General features: G+C 56.7%; 1 protein-coding gene across 2 annotated transcripts in view; it reads right to left on the bottom strand.

Annotated features, from left to right (window-relative positions):
• Nucleotides 1–17,847, bottom strand: part of LOC138262279 (uncharacterized) — a 306,864-nt gene that overhangs the window by 276,566 nt on the left and 12,451 nt on the right. For both annotated transcript variants that reach the window (XM_069212168.1, XM_069212169.1), the window contains exon 2: nt 6,764–6,845. In XM_069212168.1, coding sequence (XP_069068269.1) covers nt 6,764–6,845 — 82 coding nt within the window. The remainder of the gene's footprint in view (nt 1–6,763; nt 6,846–17,847) is intronic.

Raw genomic sequence — 17,847 nt, 5'->3', positions numbered from 1 at the left:
CCCCTTCACCTCACTCGAGCAGCTTTCTGCTTTCTCCCATTATGACTTTTTTCGTTTTTCTCTTCCTCCATCTTTCCCATTTGTGTCTTTTGCTCGCAGTAAACGCTTGAGGCAGAAAAATAAGCCCCGGCCCGCAAAAATAAGTGCCGGTGCTCCGCACCAGAAACAACAAGCACAAATTAAGCACTGGTTGGTGTCTAGAAGACAGACTGTCTAACTTCACCATTAGAAGTGTGTGTAACTCCGCTTTCAGTGTCTGAGGGAGGCGTGGGAGCCGCAGCGCCTCCGTCTGCTGACAAAGCCCATAGGCAGGGAGGTTCAGGTTAGTTGAAGTGCTTTTGTTTTGATATGGGTTAGTGTTGTTAACCTACTAAATGTTGGTGTTTAAGAAGATATATGGCGCTTCTAGCTCAAGGTTTAGAAGCGTGTAGTGAGCGCTCCTCCAGCGTGAGGGCTTTTCCCGAGCCCAAGCTATGTTCAGTGTCTTTGAAAACATGTTAGAGGGGAACAGACGCAAGTTAGTCGTCACTTTGGTGCCAAGAAGTGTCCGGTTAAGCATTTTATGCTCTCTTCGGAAAATTGACGGGGTCCCACGTCGAACCCATTCTCTTTTCTTCGCTTTTTACTTTTTCTTTAGCTCAAGTTTAATGTGAGAAGCCTGGTACTTTGTTGGAGATAGAGTCGTCACCAGGCAACTCATGAATCGTACGTTTTTCAGCCTCAACCATTATTTAGACTCAGCTCTCAGTTCTGCTGGAGTGATTTTTTTTTTAATTAACTCTTGTTATTGTTTTTTTTGCAATGTAAACCCCAACAATACATTGCAAAATGTGCGGGATCCCCATACATTTTCCTCCTTGGAGAGACTTACGTAGTTAGATACATCGTCTATGCCACAGATAGCGACACATCACTCCGCGCGATTCAATAACATAATAACCTAACCAAGTCATATTATTATATACATATATATATATATATATATATATACACATATACATATACATACACACACACACACACACCACAACATACCAGAGTTCCAAAATGAACAAAGTTGGTTGTCTTGACAGTTACAGCTTACAAGATAACCACAATCAGTCTTCTGAGCCAGTGCTGGCCTCACAGCCTGAGGACTCGTCATTGTAAAGCCTCCAACAATAGACCCCATGCAGTGCTTAATTTGTAAATAAAAAGGTGCTGGTGCTCAAAGCTCTCCTCTGAAACACTGCCGCAATTAAATGTGCAAACACGGAATACTGAGGCAGAGTAACCTTGAAGTCATCTCGGGCCTCTTTAATCTATTTACAGACACACCCTGTCCCTCCAGCTCACTCTCGCAGCTTTCTGCTTTCTAACTTTGTGACTTTTTTTATCACTTTTCTCTTCCTCCGTCTTTCACATATGTGTATTTTGCTACAAGAGCTCGCAGCGAATGCTTGAGGCAGAAGAATAAGTCCCGGCCCGCATAAATAAGTGCCGGTGCTCAGCACCAGAAACAACAAGCACAAATTAAGCACTGATCCTGTGCCATGAAACCGGAGGTTACCCCATCATCTGTTCGTGTCAATCGCATATGTAGTTCCTCCGCTATTCCCCCCCCCCAACTCCAGAAGATCCCTTAACCAGTGATCACCCAGGGGTCTCCTGGAGCTCACCAGCCTATGGGCACCCTATGCTTAGCTAGCGTAAGTGGCAGTTCTGCACGTTTGTGTGGGATCTTCCACCCTCTGGGAATGGTCTCCGCTCCAAGCGGACAGGCCAGCGGGTCAGAGCGATCTCTAGGCCCATAGCTTCCACAACCTTGGGGACCACCGTCCTCCAAAACCACTGCACTCCCTCACAGGACCATGGCAGTTGAAGAAAGGTAGCATCTCCATCACCACAGCGGTTACACCTGGCCCCCCCTTAGCGGGGTCCATCTTGTGCACGCGGTGTGGTGTCATAAGTGTAGTGCACAAAATCAATGCGTAGGCGCTTGAATCTACTGCACGAGACGGAGCGTACTAGTGATAATGTCTTAGCCAAGTTGGCGTCCAGCGCTGGGTCCCTCAGTGCCCGCTCCCAGGCCCGATGCGCAGCAGAGGTTTTTTTAACCATGTCCTCCCTAAAGTAATCAAACGTCTCCCCTCTCCCAACTGATCAGTCCACCCAGCACCTTAGACACCTGTGGGGTTGCTGGGAAGTCATGCCACACCTTCCGTATGACACTTTCGAGTTTAGCGTAATGCAGGAAATGACCAGGGCCCAGTTCGAACATCTCCCAAGCCTCCTGAAATGAAAGAAAAACTCACTAGGGTATAAGTCCCCTGCAACCTGGCAGCCCCCAGCTCTCCATTGTTCCACAGACATGTGAACTTCTAGCGCCCAAAATAGGGCTAGATCCCACAATTTCAATTCCCTATCAAGGGGCCGCGACGGATTGCCCTCCTCACCACCCGTTCCCGTATCATTGCAGTAGTACGAACTAAGTAGAAGACCGCTCGCTCCGAACGACCACCTCTCACCAGGGTCTTGGCTAGTGTTTCAGTGCCAAGCATCCCCTCAAAAAGTTGCTTCTCCATGTATCCGTCTTGCCCATCCACTTCTCAGGGTGCTGAAGGTGCGCAGCGTAGTAGTAAAGCCTAATATCTGGGAGAGCCAATCCACCCTCCTCCATGTCCCGAAGTGTGGACAAGGCCACCCTGCTGTGGTGGCCAACCCAGACAAGTCAGCAAGCTATCCAGGCAACTGAACAACTGAGGGGGTAATGGAAAGAGCACATTTTGCACCAGATAGAGACACTGTGGGAGGAAAACCATCTTGGCAACCGTCGCCCTACCGATCGCAGACAACAGCAACTTATTTCAGAACAAGACTGAGCGCTCCAGATCAGACATAGCTCTCTATGTTGAGCATCCTATGAGCTGCTTTGGTATGGGTGACCCAGAAGCCCAGGTAGAGAAAGCCCTCCAGCTCCCAACGAAGGCCCATCGCCGGCAACCCATCGCGGGGCCTACCACGTAGAGTATCCGGGGGGAACAAAAGTGATTTCTGTGCATTTACCCAAAGACCAGACACAACCCTGAACTCTGCCAAGAGCTGTAATAACTGGGGAACCGACTTGCCCGGTGATCTAAGATATACCGGTGCGTCATCTGCATAAAGCGAAATGGCATGGGTGGAGTGGCCCACTCGAATCCCCCAGATGTCCATTTCCCTATGAAGCAACACGGCCAACGGCTCCAGCGTCAGGGTAAAAAGGAGGGTGAGAGGGACACCCTTGTCTAGTTCCCCTGCCCACCTCCCAGGGGCCAGAGAGCTCACTACCTACTCAAACTCGTGCCATGGTTCAGTGGAATGTAAATCGCACCCATGCAGAAAACTAGCACCAAACCCAATCTCCTGCAACACAGCCATCAAATATCTCCACTCAACAGTATCGAAGGCCTTTTCAAAGTCCAGCGATTCCAGTCTGCTTGAGTGAATTTAGTTACAACAAAAGGATTTGTCTTCTTTTTAGCAGACTTTGCTTTAATGCATGCTTTGTGTGTTTCCCCTCCTGGATGGTGCGTTATGTGGAGGCTGAACACTTGCACTCCCCTCATGTAGGGATCGCCGCGTCCTCTTCAGGGATGGTCAAGCCTTTTATTCCACTGGGCAGTTCCCTGATGGGCTGGAGCCCTTGGATGCTGGCCTTACATGCCCAGAGTCGTCTTGAAGCCTCAGTCACTTTCTGCCGCAGCCGGAGGTTAAGTGCAGGAGGCAGAGGACACTTCAAGAGAGAGAGGGAGAGAGGCTGGGAGGTAGAAAGTGACCACAGAGGGAGAAAAAAAAAAACACAGACATTGCTGGAGAACATGGAGGAGTGGGGCTGGTTTGAGCACTTTTATCAGGACTGCTTCGGTTCCCCAGCCGGGGAAGTCTCTTCACAGAGGTGCAGTTCAGCAGCGGAATGTTCATGAGACCTTCTGCTGCTGAACCGAGCCTGGGCCTCCCAGAAGCAGGACTCTGGCGGTCTGCCTGGGGTCCCTGATTAGGAGGAAGCATTACCAGGATTCTGGTGGCCTGACTGGGGTCCCTGATTAGGAGGAAGCATTACCAGGACTCTGGAGGTCTGCCTGGGGTCCCTGATTAGGAGGAAGCATTACCAGGATTCTGGTGGCCTGACTGGGGTCCCTGATTAGGAGGAAGCATTACCAGGACTCTGGCGGTCTGCCTGGGGTCCCTGATTAGGAGGAAGCATTACCAGGATTCTGGTGGCCTGACTGGGGTCCCTGATTAGGAGGAAGCATTACCAGGACTCTGGAGGTCTGCCTGGGGTCCCTGATTAGGAGGAAGCATTACCAGGATTCTGGTGGCCTGACTGGGGTCCCTGATTAGGAGGAAGCATTACCAGGACTCTGGCGGTCTGCCTGGGGTCCCTGATTAGGAGGAAGCATTACCAGGATTCTGGCGGCCTGACTGGGGTCCCTGATTAGGAGGAAGCATTACCAGGACTCTGGAGGTCTGCCTGGGGTCCCTGATTAGGAGGAAGCATTACCAGGACTCTGGCGGCCTGCCTGGGGTCCCTGATTAGGAGGAAGCATTACCAGGACTCTGGAGGTCTGTCTGGGGTCCCTGATTAGGAGGAAGCATTACCAGGACTCTGGTGGCCTGCCTGGGGTCCCTGATTAGGAGGAAGCATTACCAGGACTCTGGTGGTCTGCCTGGGGTCCCTGATTAGGAGGAAGCATTACCAGGACTCTGGTGGCCTGCCTGGGGTCCCTGATTAGGAGGAAGCATTACCAGGACTCTGGTGGCCTGCCTGGGGTCCCTGATTAGGAGGAAGCATTACCAGGACTCTGGTGGCCTGCCTGCGGTCCGATTAAGGCAACCCATTGCCCGTGCTATATTCTTCAACCGATGCACTTGCACCGTCCCACAAGCCAATCTGAGCATACCACCTTAAGGAGCCTCCGAGAATGTTTTAAAATGTTCATTTTTCAATGGTGTGTCTTTAATTATACACACTTTATTAATCTGTTCATTTGGTTTAGTTTTCTAAGCAGTCACAGACCCTTTGAGTAGGCTTAACAGACCACAGCTCAAGAACCACAGTTATACAGAACACAGCATTTCTGCTTAAAAGAACTAAGGAGACGTTTGCAACTAACGTTTCATTTGCTACTGCATGTTGTCCCTGCAGGATATACAAGCAGCACTGCTCTCTTAGGAGAGCTGGCACTTTGTGTACTAAGCATGGTCTTACCACACGAGTAGACAGCTCAAGCAACGATATGAATGGACCCCAGTGCGCATTATTGCAGGAGCTGCCTTGGATCGCAACTCCTGCACAGCCACCATTTCTTTGTTTTTATTCATATATAATACATTTCGCACTGTACCCCCAAGTCATTTTAATCACTCATTTATCAGTCTAGACACACTGACCCTCACACACAGTTCATGGCGGCATTTTATTCTAAGGACCTGCCGCAGAGAGGCTGTTGCAGCGGCGGCCCATCGAGGAGCTACCCGATGATGAAGCATGACACCTTTTGGTGGGGGGGGGGAAGTAGGGGGGCTGATACATTCTGAGGAATTGGATCCCCCATCCAGTTAAAAACCTCTTACCCTCCTCTCTACTTCCTGTCGAGGAGCAGCACCCCTACCTCTGTGGCTGCAGGTGGAGAACACACTTTTGTTCAACAGAGAGGACAACCTTTCTGAAGAAGAAACTAAACATATTTCATGACCTCACTTCATTTCAGAGAGAACTGAGTAAACACCTCTTGAAATAGCTGAGGAGCTTGGAAGTTCAGTCTGTAGCAATCGCTTTTGATTATCAGATCACTCACCCCTATTGTCCTTTTAAAAGAGCTGCCATTAGCCTATAAACTTTGTCAAACCCAGTAAAGCATGTTTGTTCGAATCCTGCTGGGTTCCATCAGCACTTTTAAAATAGATCATTTAGTACCATATTCTAGCATTGGCTGCAAGGATAGCCCGGTCCATTGATTCAAGTGTGAGCCTCGCCTCCATTGGTTGAGCTGTTATCCTACACCCTCCGCCCCATCCCCAGCCTCCACCCCACAGACCCCAGTCCACCCCCCAGCCCCATCCTCCCTCCACCCCCCAACCCGCCACGGACTCCTCCCACTGACTCACACCAACCCAACCTCCACCCCACGGACCCCAGCCCAACCTCCAGCCCCATCCTCCCTCCCTCCCTCCACCCACGACCCGCCACCAACTCCTACCACTGACTCACACCAACCCAACCTCCACCCCACGGACCCCGTCCACCCGCCAGCCCCCATCCTCCCTCCCTCCACCCCCCGACCCGCCACCGACTCCTCCCACTGACTCACACCAACCCAACCTCCACCCAACGGACCCCCGTCCACCCGACAGCCCCCATCCTCCCTCCCTCCACCCCCCGCCGCCTCCTCCCACTGACTCACCAACCCAACCTCCACCCCATGGACCCCCGTCCACCGCCAGCACCCATCCTCCCTCCCTCCACCCCCTGACCCGCCACTGACTCCTCCCACTGACTCACACCAACCCAACCTCCACCCCACGGACCCCCGCCCACCCTCCAGCCCCATCCCCGGAGTTCAGGTCTAGTTGCAAGAACAGGTTTGGCTGCAAGTTCAGGGCTGCGCTGCAGAGATTCCGGCTTGCGGGGAGGGGGCCTTCTTCATGTAGAGTGAATGACCATCCAGAGAATCATTTATTTCTAATATTGCTGTAAATGCAACACGTGCTGCAGGCGCCAGTGCAGGATATACAGCCTTACCTGCTGTCAGGGTCCACTGCTTCACCCATGACCTTGACACACTGCCGGGTAAGGGGTTCCCCACAGGCTCCTGATCCTCCATCTGAAAGGGGGACAAATAAAGTGAAATCAAGTGAAGAATAAAGAAATAATAACAAAGGATGCATCAGAGGTACCTCCCGGGGGCGCCAAAGGTTTGCAGCCACCCGGCTCTGGAAACAGCACCGGCTGGAAGTCAGGGTTTGGCAGTGGGTGGGGACTCTAGGGAGGGGCCACTGTGTGCAGGTACAAGGTCTCTCCGGCACCCCCTTTGTGTCTGCAGCTTCCTCTCGGAGCATCATTCAAGGGTGTGTGTTCAAGTGGCACCACTTCTGCTGTGTGCCCAGACCTGCTTCAGGGGTCACTTTGGGAACATCCCTGGCCCACCTGCTGCGCCTAAACAAGCACCCTCTGGGCAAGCCACCCGCTTATCACTGTATAAATGTGCCCCCCTGTAGGAGGCTGGCCTGGCTTATAGTGGGTACCTAGTGGTACTTACACCCTGTGCCAGGACCAGTTATCCCTTATTAGTGTAGAAGAGGTGTTTCTAGCAGCTTAGGCTGATAGAAAAAGTAGCTTAGCAGAGCAGCTTAGGCTGAACTAGGAGACATGCAAAGCTCCTTCTATACCACTGGTGTCATATGCACAATATCATAAGAAAACACAATACACAGATATATTAAAAATAAAGGTACTTTATTTTTATGACAATATGCCAAAAGTATCTCAGTGAGTACCCTCAGTATGAGGATAAGTTATATACACAAGCTATATGTACACAAACCAAAATTAGGTAAGTAATAGCAAGAAAAGTAATGCAAACAGTGTAGAATTACAATAGATTGCAATAGGAGCACATAGGTATTGGGGAAACACAAACCATATACTCCAAAAGTGGAATGTGAACCACGAATGGACCCCAAACCTATGTGAGCTTGTAGCGGGTCGCTGGGACTGTAAGAAAACAGTGAGGGTAACAAAAATAGCCCACCCCAAGACCCTGAAAGGTAGGTGTAAACTGCACCTACTACCCCCAGAGAGCACAGAAGTCGTGATAGGGGGATTCTGCAGGAAGTACAAACACCAGCAATGCAACAACAGTGGATTTCCAGACCTGAGTACCTGTAAGACAAGGGGACCAAGTCCAATAGTCGCGACAGTGTCGAGAGTGGGCAGGAGCCCAGGAAATACCAGCTGAGGGTGCAAAGAAGCTGCCACCGGATGGAAGAAGCTTGGAGTTCAGCAATTAAGAAGAGAGCTAGGGACTTCTCCTTTGGAAGACGGATGTCCCACGTCGCAATGAAGCTTGCAGAGGTGTTCCCACGCAGGAAGACCGCAAACAAGCCTTGCTATCTGCAAGGGTCGCGATTAGGGTTTTTGGATGCTGCTGTGGCCCAGGAGGGACCAGGATGTCGCCACTTGGAGGAGGAGACAGAGGGGCAAGTCAGGGAGCCCTCACAGAAGCAGGAGTACCTGAACAGGCACTTGGAAGAGTGAACCGGAGTCCACACAAAGTCACAAAAGGGAGTCCCACGACGCCAGAGGACAACTCAGGAGGTCGTGCACTGCAGGAAGGAGTGTCAGGGACCCAGGCTTGGCTGTGCACAAAGGAAATCCTGGAAGAGTGCACAGGAGCCGGAGCAGCTGCAAATCACGCGGTACCCAGCAATGCAATCTAGCGTGGGGAGGCAAGGACTTACCTCCACCAAACTTGGACTGAAGAGTCACTGGACTGCAGGAGTCACTTGGACAGAGTTGCTGAGTTCCAGGGACCACGCTCGTCGGGCTGAGAGGGGACCCAGAGGACCAGTGATGCAGTCTTTTGGTGCCTGCGTTTGCAGGGGGAAGATTCCGTCAACCCACGGGAGATTTCTTCAGAGCTCCTGGTGCAGAAAGGAGGCAGGCTACCCCGAGAGCATGCACCACCTGGAAACAGTCGAGAAAGCTGGCAAGATGAAGCGATACAAGGTTGCTAGTAGTAGTCTTGCTACTTTGTTGCGGTTTTGCAGGCGTCCTGAGCAGTCAGCGGTCGATCCTTTGGCAGAATGTGATGAGGGAGATGCAGAGTGTGAGAAAGTAGCCTCTTTCTAGCCTTGTTACCCCCACTTTTGGCCTGTTTGTGAGTATATGTCAGGGTGTTTTCACTGTCTCCCTGGGACCCTGCTAGACAGGACCCCAGTGCTCATAAGTTTATGGCCTATATATATATGTGTTCCTGTGTGATGCCTAACTGTCCCACTGAGGCTCTGCTAACCAGAACCTCAGTGGTTATGCTCGCTCTGCTTTCCAAATTGTCACTAACAGGCTAGTGACCAATTTCACCAATTCACATTGGCATACTGGAACACCTTTATAATTCCCTAGTATATGGTACTGAGGTACCCAGGGTATTGGGGTTCCAGGAGATACTTATAAGCTGCAGCATTTCTTTTGCCACCCATAGGGAGCTCTGACAATTCTTACACAGGCCTGCCAGTGCAGCCTGAGTGAAATAATGCCCACATTATTTCACAGCCATTTTTCACTGCACTTAAGTAACTTGTTACCACGCAGAAAGATGGCACCTAGGCAGCCCTGGCCCAAGAAGACAGAACAAAGAACTTCCTCTGAGAGAGGGTGTAACACCCTCTCCCTTTGGAAATAGGTGTGAGGGCTGGGGAGGAGTAGCCTCCCCCATCCTCTGGAAATGCTTTGGGCACAGATGGAGCCCATCTCTGCATAGGCCAGTCTACACCGGTTCAGGGATCCCCCAGCCCTGCTCTGGCGCGAAACTGGACAAAGGAAAGGGGGGTGACTACTCCCCTGACCAGCACCTCCCCAGGGGAGGTGCCCAGAGCTCCTCCAGTACAAGGGAATTATATGGGTGTTCCAGTGTGCCAATGAGAATTGGTAAAATTAGTCACTAGCCTGCAGTGAGAATTTTAAAAGCAGAGAGAGCATAAACACTGAGGTTCTGGTTAGCAGAGCCGCAGTGATACAGTTAGGCACCACACAGGGAACACATACAGGGCACACTTTTTGAGCACTGGGGTCCTGGCTAGCAGGATCCCAGTGACATATCGGCAAAAACAAACATACATGCAGTAAAAATGGGGGTAACATGCCAGGCAAGATGGTACTTTTCTACACCCCCCACCAAGGTATGAGCAAGGTTCACACTTATGCGAGTTGTCAAGTACACTCCAGCTGCAGTAAAGTGAGGGCTCATCCAATGGGTGTCAGCTGCGGAGACCTGTTGTAACAGGTGAGGGAGGGGCCGCTAGTGCCAGGTGTGCGTACAGAGGGCACCGGTGGGAGCAGCTGAGACCTGTTGTAACAGGTGAGAGAGGCACCGCTAGCCCCAGGTGTGTGCACGGAGGGCACCGGTGGGGGCAGCTGAGACCTGCTGTAACAGGTGAGAGAGGCACCGCTAGCCCCAGGTGTGCGCACGGAGGGCACCGGTGGGGGCAGCGGAGACCTGTTGTAACAGGTGAGAGATGCACCGCTAGCCTCAGGTGTGCCCACGGAGGGCACCGGTGGGGGCAGCTGAGACCTGCTGTAACAGGTGAGAGAGGTACCGCTAGTGCCAGGTGTGCGCACGGAGGGCATCGGTGTCAGCATATGAGACCCACTGGAAGACGTGAGAGAGGCACAGCTAGCCCCAGGTGTGCCCACGGAGGGCACCAGTGGGGGCAGGTGAGGCCTGTTGTAACAGGTGAGTCACAGGTGTGCCCACGGAGAGCACCGGTGGGGGCAGCAGAGACCTGTTGTAACAGGTGAGAGAGGCACCGCTAGTCCCCGGTGTGCCCACGGAGAGCACCATTGCGGCAGCTGAGACCTGTTGTAACAGGTGAGAGAGGCACCGCTAGTGCCAGGTGTGCATCGGTGTCAGCAAATGAGACCCGCTGGAAGAGGTGAGAGAGGAACAGCTAGCACCAGGTGTGCCCACGGAGGGCACCGGTGGGGGCAGCTGAGGCCTGTTGTAATAGGCGAGTCCCAGGTCTGCCCACGGAGAGCACCGGTGGGGGCAGCTGAGACCTGTTGTAACAGGTGAGAGAGGCACCGCTAGTCCCCGGTGTGCCCACGGAGGGCATCGGTGTCAGCATCTGAGACCCGCTGGTGAGAGAGGCACTGCTAGCCTCAGGTGTGTGCACGGAGGGCACTGGTGGGGGCAGCTGAGACCTGTTGTCACAGGTGAGAGAGGCACCTCTAACCCCAGGTGTGCGCACGGAGGCCACCAGTGGGAGCAGCTGAGACCGGTTGTAACATCTGAGAAAGGCACCGCTAACCTCAAGTGTACGCACGGAGGGCACCGGTGGGAGCAGCAGAGACCTGTTGTAACAGGTGAGAGAGGCATCGCTCGCCCCAGGTGTGCGCATGGAGGGCACCGGTGTGGGCAGCGGAGACCTGTTGTAACAGGTGAGAGAGGCACCGTTAGCTCCAGGTGTTCGCACGGAGGGCATCGGTGGGGGCAACTGAGACCTGTTGTAACAGGTGAGAAAGGCACCGCTAACCCCAGGTATGTGCACGGAGGGCACCGGTGGGGGCAGCTGAGACCTGTTGTAACAGGTGAGAGAGGCACCTCTAACCCCAGGTGTACGCACGGAGGGCACCGGTGGGGGCAGCTGAGACCTGTTGTAACAGGTGAGAGAGGCACCTCTAACCCCAGGTGTGTGCACGGAGGGCACCGGTGGGGGCAGCAGAGACCTGTTGTCACAGGTGAGAGAGGCACCTCTAACCCCAGGTGTACGCACGGAGGGCACCGGTGGGAGCAGCTGAGACCTGCTGGAAAAGGTGAGCGAGGCACCTCTTACCCCAGGTGTGCCCACGGAGGGCACCTGTGGGGGCAGCTGAGACCTGTTGTAACAGGTGAGAGACGCACCGCTAGCCCCAGGTGTGCGCACGGAGGGCACCGGTGGGGGCAGCTGAGACCTGTTGTAACAGGTGAGAGACGCACCTCTAGCCCCAGGTGTGCGCACGGAGGGCACCGGTGGGAGCAGCTGAGACCTGTTGTAACAGGTGAGAGAGGCACCTCTAACCCCAGGTGTGCCCACGGAGGGCACCGGTGGGAGCAGCGGCGACCTGTTGTGACAGGTGAGAGAGGCACCGCTAGCCCCAGGTGTGCGCACGGAGGGCACCGGTGGGAGCAGCGGAGACCTGTTGTAACAGGTGAGAGACGCACCGCTAGCCCCAGGTGTGCGCACGGAGGGCACCGGTGGGGGCAGCTGAGACCTGTTGTAACAGGTGAGAGATGCACCGCTAGCCTCAGGTGTGCCCACGGAGGGCACCGGTGGGGGCAGCTGAGACCTGCTGTAACAGGTGAGAGATGCACCGCTAGCCTCAGGTGTGCCCACGGAGGGCACCGGTGGGGGCAGCTGAGACCTGCTGTAACAGGTGAGAGAGGCACTGCTAGTGCCAGGTGTGCACACGGAGGGCATCGGTGTCAGCATATGAGACCCGCTGGAAGAGGTGAGAGAGGCACAGCTAGCCCCAGGTGTGCCCACGGAGGGCTCCGGTGGGGGCAGGTGAGGCCTGTTGTAACAGGTGAGTCACAGGTGTGCCCACGGAGAGCACCGGTGGGGGCAGCAGAGATCTGTTGTAACAGGTCAGAGAGGCACCGCTAGTCCACGGTGTGCCCACGGAGAGCACCATTGCGGCAGCTGAGACCTGTTGTAACAGGTGAGAGAGGCACCGCTAGTGCCAGGTGTGCATCGGTGTCAGCAAATGAGGCCCGCTGGAAGAGGTGAGAGAGGCACAGCTAGCCCCAGGTGTGCCCACGGAGGGCACCGGTGGGGGCAGCTGAGGCCTGTTGTAATAGGCGAGTCCCAGGTGTGCCCATGGAGAGCACCGGTGGGGGCAGCTGAGACCTGTTGTAACAGGTGAGAGAGGCACCGCTAGTCCCCGGTGTGCCCACGGAGGGCATCGGTGTCAGCATCTGAGACCCGCTGGTGAGAGAGGCACTGCTAGCCTCAGGTGTGTGCACGGAGGGCACTGGTGGGGGCAGCTGAGACCTGTTGTCACAGGTGAGAGAGGCACCTCTAACCCCAGGTGTGCGCACGGAGGGCACCAGTGGGAGCAGCTGAGACTGGTTGTAACATCTGAGAAAGGCACCGCTAACCCCAGGTGTGTGCACGGAGGGCACCGGTGTGGGCAGCGGAGACCTGTTGTAACAGGTGAAAGAGGCACCGTTAGCCCCAGGTGTACGCACGGAGGGCACCGGTGGGGGCAGCTGAGACCTGTTGTCACAGGTGAGAGAGGCACCTCTAACCCCAGGTGTGCGCACGGAGGGCACCGGTGGGAGCAGCAGAGACCTGTTGTAACAGGTGAGAGAGGCACCGTTAGCCCCAGGTGTTCGCACAGATTGCACTGGTGGGGGCAGCTGAGACCTGTTGTCACAGGTGAGAGAGGCATCTCTAACCCCAGGTGTGCGCACGGAGGGCACCGGTGGGAGCAGCAGAGACCTGTTGTAACAGGTGAGAGAGGCATTGCTAGCCCCAGGTGTGCGCACGGAGGGCACCGGTGTGGGCAGCGGAGACCTGTTGTAACAGGTGAGAGAGGCACCGTTAGCCCCAGGTGTTCGCACGGAGGGCACCGGTGGGGGCAGCAGAGACCTGTTGTAACCGGTGAGAAATGCACCGCTAACCCCAGGTGTGTGCACGGAGGGCACCGGTGGGGACAGCTGAGACCTGTTGTAACAGGTGAGAAAGGCACCGCTAACCCCAGGTGTGTGCACGGAGGGCACCGGTGGGGGCAGCTGAGACCTGTTGTAACAGGTGAGAGAGGCACCTCTAACCCCAGGTGTGCGCTCAAAGGGCACCGGTGGGGGCAGCGGAGACCTGTTGTAACAGGTGAGAGAGGCACCTCTAACCCCAGGTGTGCGCACGGAGGTCACCGGTGGGAGCAGCTGAGACCTGTTGTCACAGGTGAGAGAGGCACCTCTAACCCCAGGTGTGCCCACGGAGGGCACCTGTGGGGGCAGCTGAGACCTGTTGTCACAGGTGAGAGAGGCACCTCTAACCCCAGGTGTGCGCACGGAGGGCACCGGTGGGAGCAGCGGAGAGCTGCTGGAAAAGGCGAGCGAGGCACTTCTAACCCCAGGTGTGCCCACGGAGGGCACCTGTGGGGGCAGCTGAGACCTGTTGTCACAGGTGAGAGAGGCACCTCTAACCCGAGGTGTGCCCACGTAGGGCACCTGAGGGGGCAGCTGAGACCTGTTGTAACAGGTGAGAGACGCACCGCTAGCCCCAGGTGTGCGCACGGAGGGAACCGGTGGGGGCAGCTGAGACCTGTTGTAACAGGTGAGAGATGCACCGCTAGCCTCAGGTGTGCCCACGGAGGGCACCGGTGGGGGCAGCTGAGACCTGCTGTAACAGGTGAGAGAGGCACCGCTAGTGCCAGGTGTGCACACGGAGGGCATCGGTGTCAGCATATGAGACCCGCTGGAAGAGGTGAGAGAGGCACACCTAGCCCCAGGTGTGCCCACGGAGGGCACCGGTGGGGGCAGGTGAGGCCTGTTGTAACAGGTGAGTCACAGGTGTGCCCACGGAGAGCACCGGTGGGGGCAGCAGAGACCTGTTGTAACAGGTGAGAGAGGCACCGCTAGTCAACGATGTGCCCATGGAGAGCACCATTGCGGCAGCTGAGACCTGTTGTAACAGGTGAGAGAGGCACCGCTAGCCCCAGGTGTGCCCACGGAGGGCATCGGTGTCAGCATCTGAGACCCGCTGGTGAGAGAGGCACTGCTAGCCTCAGGTGTGTGCACAGAGGGCACTGGTGGGGGGAGCTGAGACCTGTTGTCACAGGTGAGAGAGGCACCTCTAACCCCAGGTGTGCGCACGGAGGGCATCAGTGGGAGCAGCTGAGACCGGTTGTAACATCTGAGAAAGGCACCGCTAACCCCAGGTATGTGCACGGAGGGCACCGGTGTGGGCAGCGGAGACCTGTTGTAACAGGTGAGAGAGGCACCGTTAGCCCCAGGTGTTCGCACGGAGGGCACCGGTGGGGGCAGCTGAGACCTGTTGTCACAGGTGAGAGAGGCACCTCTAACCCCAGGTGTGCGCACGGAGGGCACCGGTGGGAGCAGCAGAGACCTGTTGTAACAGGTGAGAGAGGCACCGTTAGCCCCAGGTGTTCACACGGAGGGCACTGGTGGGGGCAGCTGAGACCTGTTGTAACAGGTGAGAGAGGCACCTCTAACCCCAGGTGTGCGCACGGAGGGCACCGGTGGGGGCAGCGGAGACCTGTTGTAACAGGTGAGAGAGGCACCTCTAACCCCAGGTGTGCGCACAGAGGTCACCGGTGGGAGCAGCTGAGACCTGCTGGAAAAGGTGAGCGAGGCACCTCTAACCCCAGGAGTGCCCACGGAGGGCACCTGTGGGGGCAGCTGAGACCTGTTGTAACAGGTGAGAGACGCACCGCTAGCCCCAGGTGTGCGCACGGAGGGCACCGGTGGGGGCAGCTGAGACCTGTTGTAACAGGTGAGAGACGCACCTCTAACCCCAGGTGTGCCCACGGAGGGCACCGGTGGGAGCAGCTGAGACCTGTTGTAACAGGTGAGAGACGCACCGCTATCCCCAGGTGTGCGCACACCGGGCACCGGTGTCAGCAGCGGAGACCTGTTGTAACAGGTGAGAGACGCACCGCTAGCCCCAGGTGTGCGCACGGAGGGCACTGGTGGGGACAGCTGAGACCTGTTGTAACAGGTGAGAGACGCACCGCTAGCCCCAGGTGTGCGCACGGAGGGCACCGGTGTGGGCAGCTGAGACCTGTTGTAACAGGTGAGAGAGGCACCGCTAGCCCCAGGTGTGCGCACACCGGTGTCAGCAGCTGAGACCTGTTGTAACAGGTGAGAGAGGCACCGCTAGCCCCAGGTGTGCCCACGGAGGGCACCGGTGCGGGCAGCTGGGACCTGTTGTAACAGGTGAGAGAGGCACCGCTAGCCCCAGGTGTGCGCACGGAGGGCACCGGTGGGAGCAGCTGAGACCTGTTGTAACAGGTGAGAGAGGCACCTCGAGTCCCAGGTGTGCCCACGGAGGGCACCGGTGGGAGCAGCTGAGACCTGTTGTAACAGGTGAGAGAGGCACTGCGAGTCCCAGGTGTGCCCATGGAGGGCACCGGTGGGGGCAGCTGAGACCTGTTGTAACAGGTGAGAGAGGCACTACTAGCCCCAGGTGTGCACACGCCAGGCAGTGGTGTCAGCAGCTGAGACCTGTTGTAACAGGTGAGAGAGGCACCACTAGCCCCAGGTGTGCGCACGGAGGGCATCGGTGGGGGCACCTGAGACCTGTTGTAACAGGTGAGAGAGGCACCGCTAGCAGGTGTGCCCACAGAGGGTACCGGTGGGGGCAGCTGAGACCTGCTGGAAAAGGTGAGCGAGGCACCTCTAACCCCAGGTGTGCCCACGGAGGGCACCGGTGGGGGCAGCTGAGACCTGTTGTAACAGGTGAGAGACGCACCGCTAGCCCCAGGTGTGCGCACGGAGGGCACTGGTGGGGGCAGCTGAGACCTGTTGTAACAGGTGAGAGAGACACCGCTAGCCCCAGGTGTGTGCACGGAGGGCACCGGTGGGAGCAGCTGAGACCTGTTGTAACAGGTGAGAGAGACACCGCTAGCCGCAGGTGTGCGCACGGAGGGCACCGGTGGGGGCAGCTGAGATCAGTTGTAACAGGTGAGAGAGGCACCGCGAGTCCCAGGTGTGCGCACGGATGGCAGCGGTGGGAGCAGCTGAGACCTGTTGTAACAGGTGAGAGAGGCACCGCGAGTCCCAGGTGTGCCCACGGAGGGCACCGGTGGGGGCAGCTGAGACCTGTTGTAACAGGTGAGAGACGCACCGCTAGCCTCAGGTGTGTGCACGGAGGGCACCGGTGGGGGCAGCTGAGACCTGTTGTAACAGGTGAGAGAGGCACCTCTAACCCCAGGTGTGCCCACGGAGGGCACCGGTGGGGGCAGCTGAGACCTGTTGTAACAGGTGAGAGAGGCATTGCTCGCCCCATGTGTGCGCACGGAGGGCACCGGTGGGGGCAGCTGAGACCTGTTGTAACAGGTGAGAGAGGCACCGCTAGCCCCAGGTGTGCCCACGGAGGGCACTGGTGGGGGCAGCTGAGACCTGTTGTAACAGGTGAGAGACGCACCGCTGGCCTCAGGTGTGTGCACGGAGGGCACTGGTGGGGGCAGCTGAGACCTGTTGTAACAGGTGAGAGAGGCACCGCGAGTCCCAGGTGTGCCCACGGAGGGCACCGGTGGGGGCAGCTGAGACCTGTTGTAACAGGTGAGAGAGGCATCGCTCGCCCCAGGTGTGCCCACGGAGGGCACCGGTGGGGGCAGCTGAGACCTGTTGTAACAGGTGAGAGAGGCATCGCTCGCCCCAGGTGTGCGCACGGAGGGCACCGGTGGGGGCAGCTGAGACCTGTTGTAACAGGTGAGAGAGGCACCGCTAGCCCCAGGTGTGCCCACGGAGGGCACCGGTGGGGACAGCTGAGACCTGTTGTAACAGGTGAGAGACGCACCGCTAGCCTCAGGTGTGTGCACGGAGGGCACCGGTGGGAGCAGCTGAGACCTGTTGTAACAGGTGAGAGAGGCACCGCGAGTCCCAGGTGTGCCCACGGAGGGCACCGGTGGGGGCAGCTGAGACCTGTTGTAACAGGTGAGAGAGGCACCTCTAACCCCAGGTGTGCCCACGGAGGGCACCGGTGGGGGCAGCTGAGACCTGTTGTAACAGGTGAGAGAGGCACCTCTAACCCCAGGTGTGCCCACGGAGGGCACCGGTGGGGGCAGCTGAGACCTGTTGTAACAGGTGAGGGAGGCATCGCTCGCCCCAGGTGTGCGCACGGAGGGCACCGGTGGGGGCAGCTGAGATCAGTTGTAACAGGTGAGAGAGGCACCGCGAGTCCCAGGTGTGCGCACGGAGGGCACCGGTGGGAGCAGCTGAGACCTGTTGTAACAGGTGAGAGAGGCATCGCTCGCCCCAGGTGTGCGCACGGAGGGAACCGGTGGGGGCAGCTGAGACCTGTTGTAACAGGTGAGAGAGGCACCGCTAGCCCCAGGTGTGCCCACGGGTGGCACCGGTGGGGGCAGCTGAGACCTGTTGT

Source organism: Pleurodeles waltl, chromosome 10 (assembly GCF_031143425.1).
Source record: "Pleurodeles waltl isolate 20211129_DDA chromosome 10, aPleWal1.hap1.20221129, whole genome shotgun sequence".
In the NCBI taxonomy this organism is placed as follows: Eukaryota; Metazoa; Chordata; class Amphibia; order Caudata; family Salamandridae; genus Pleurodeles; species Pleurodeles waltl.
Note: the sequence above shows the minus strand (reverse complement) of the source record. Positions and strands in the feature narration are given on the sequence as shown.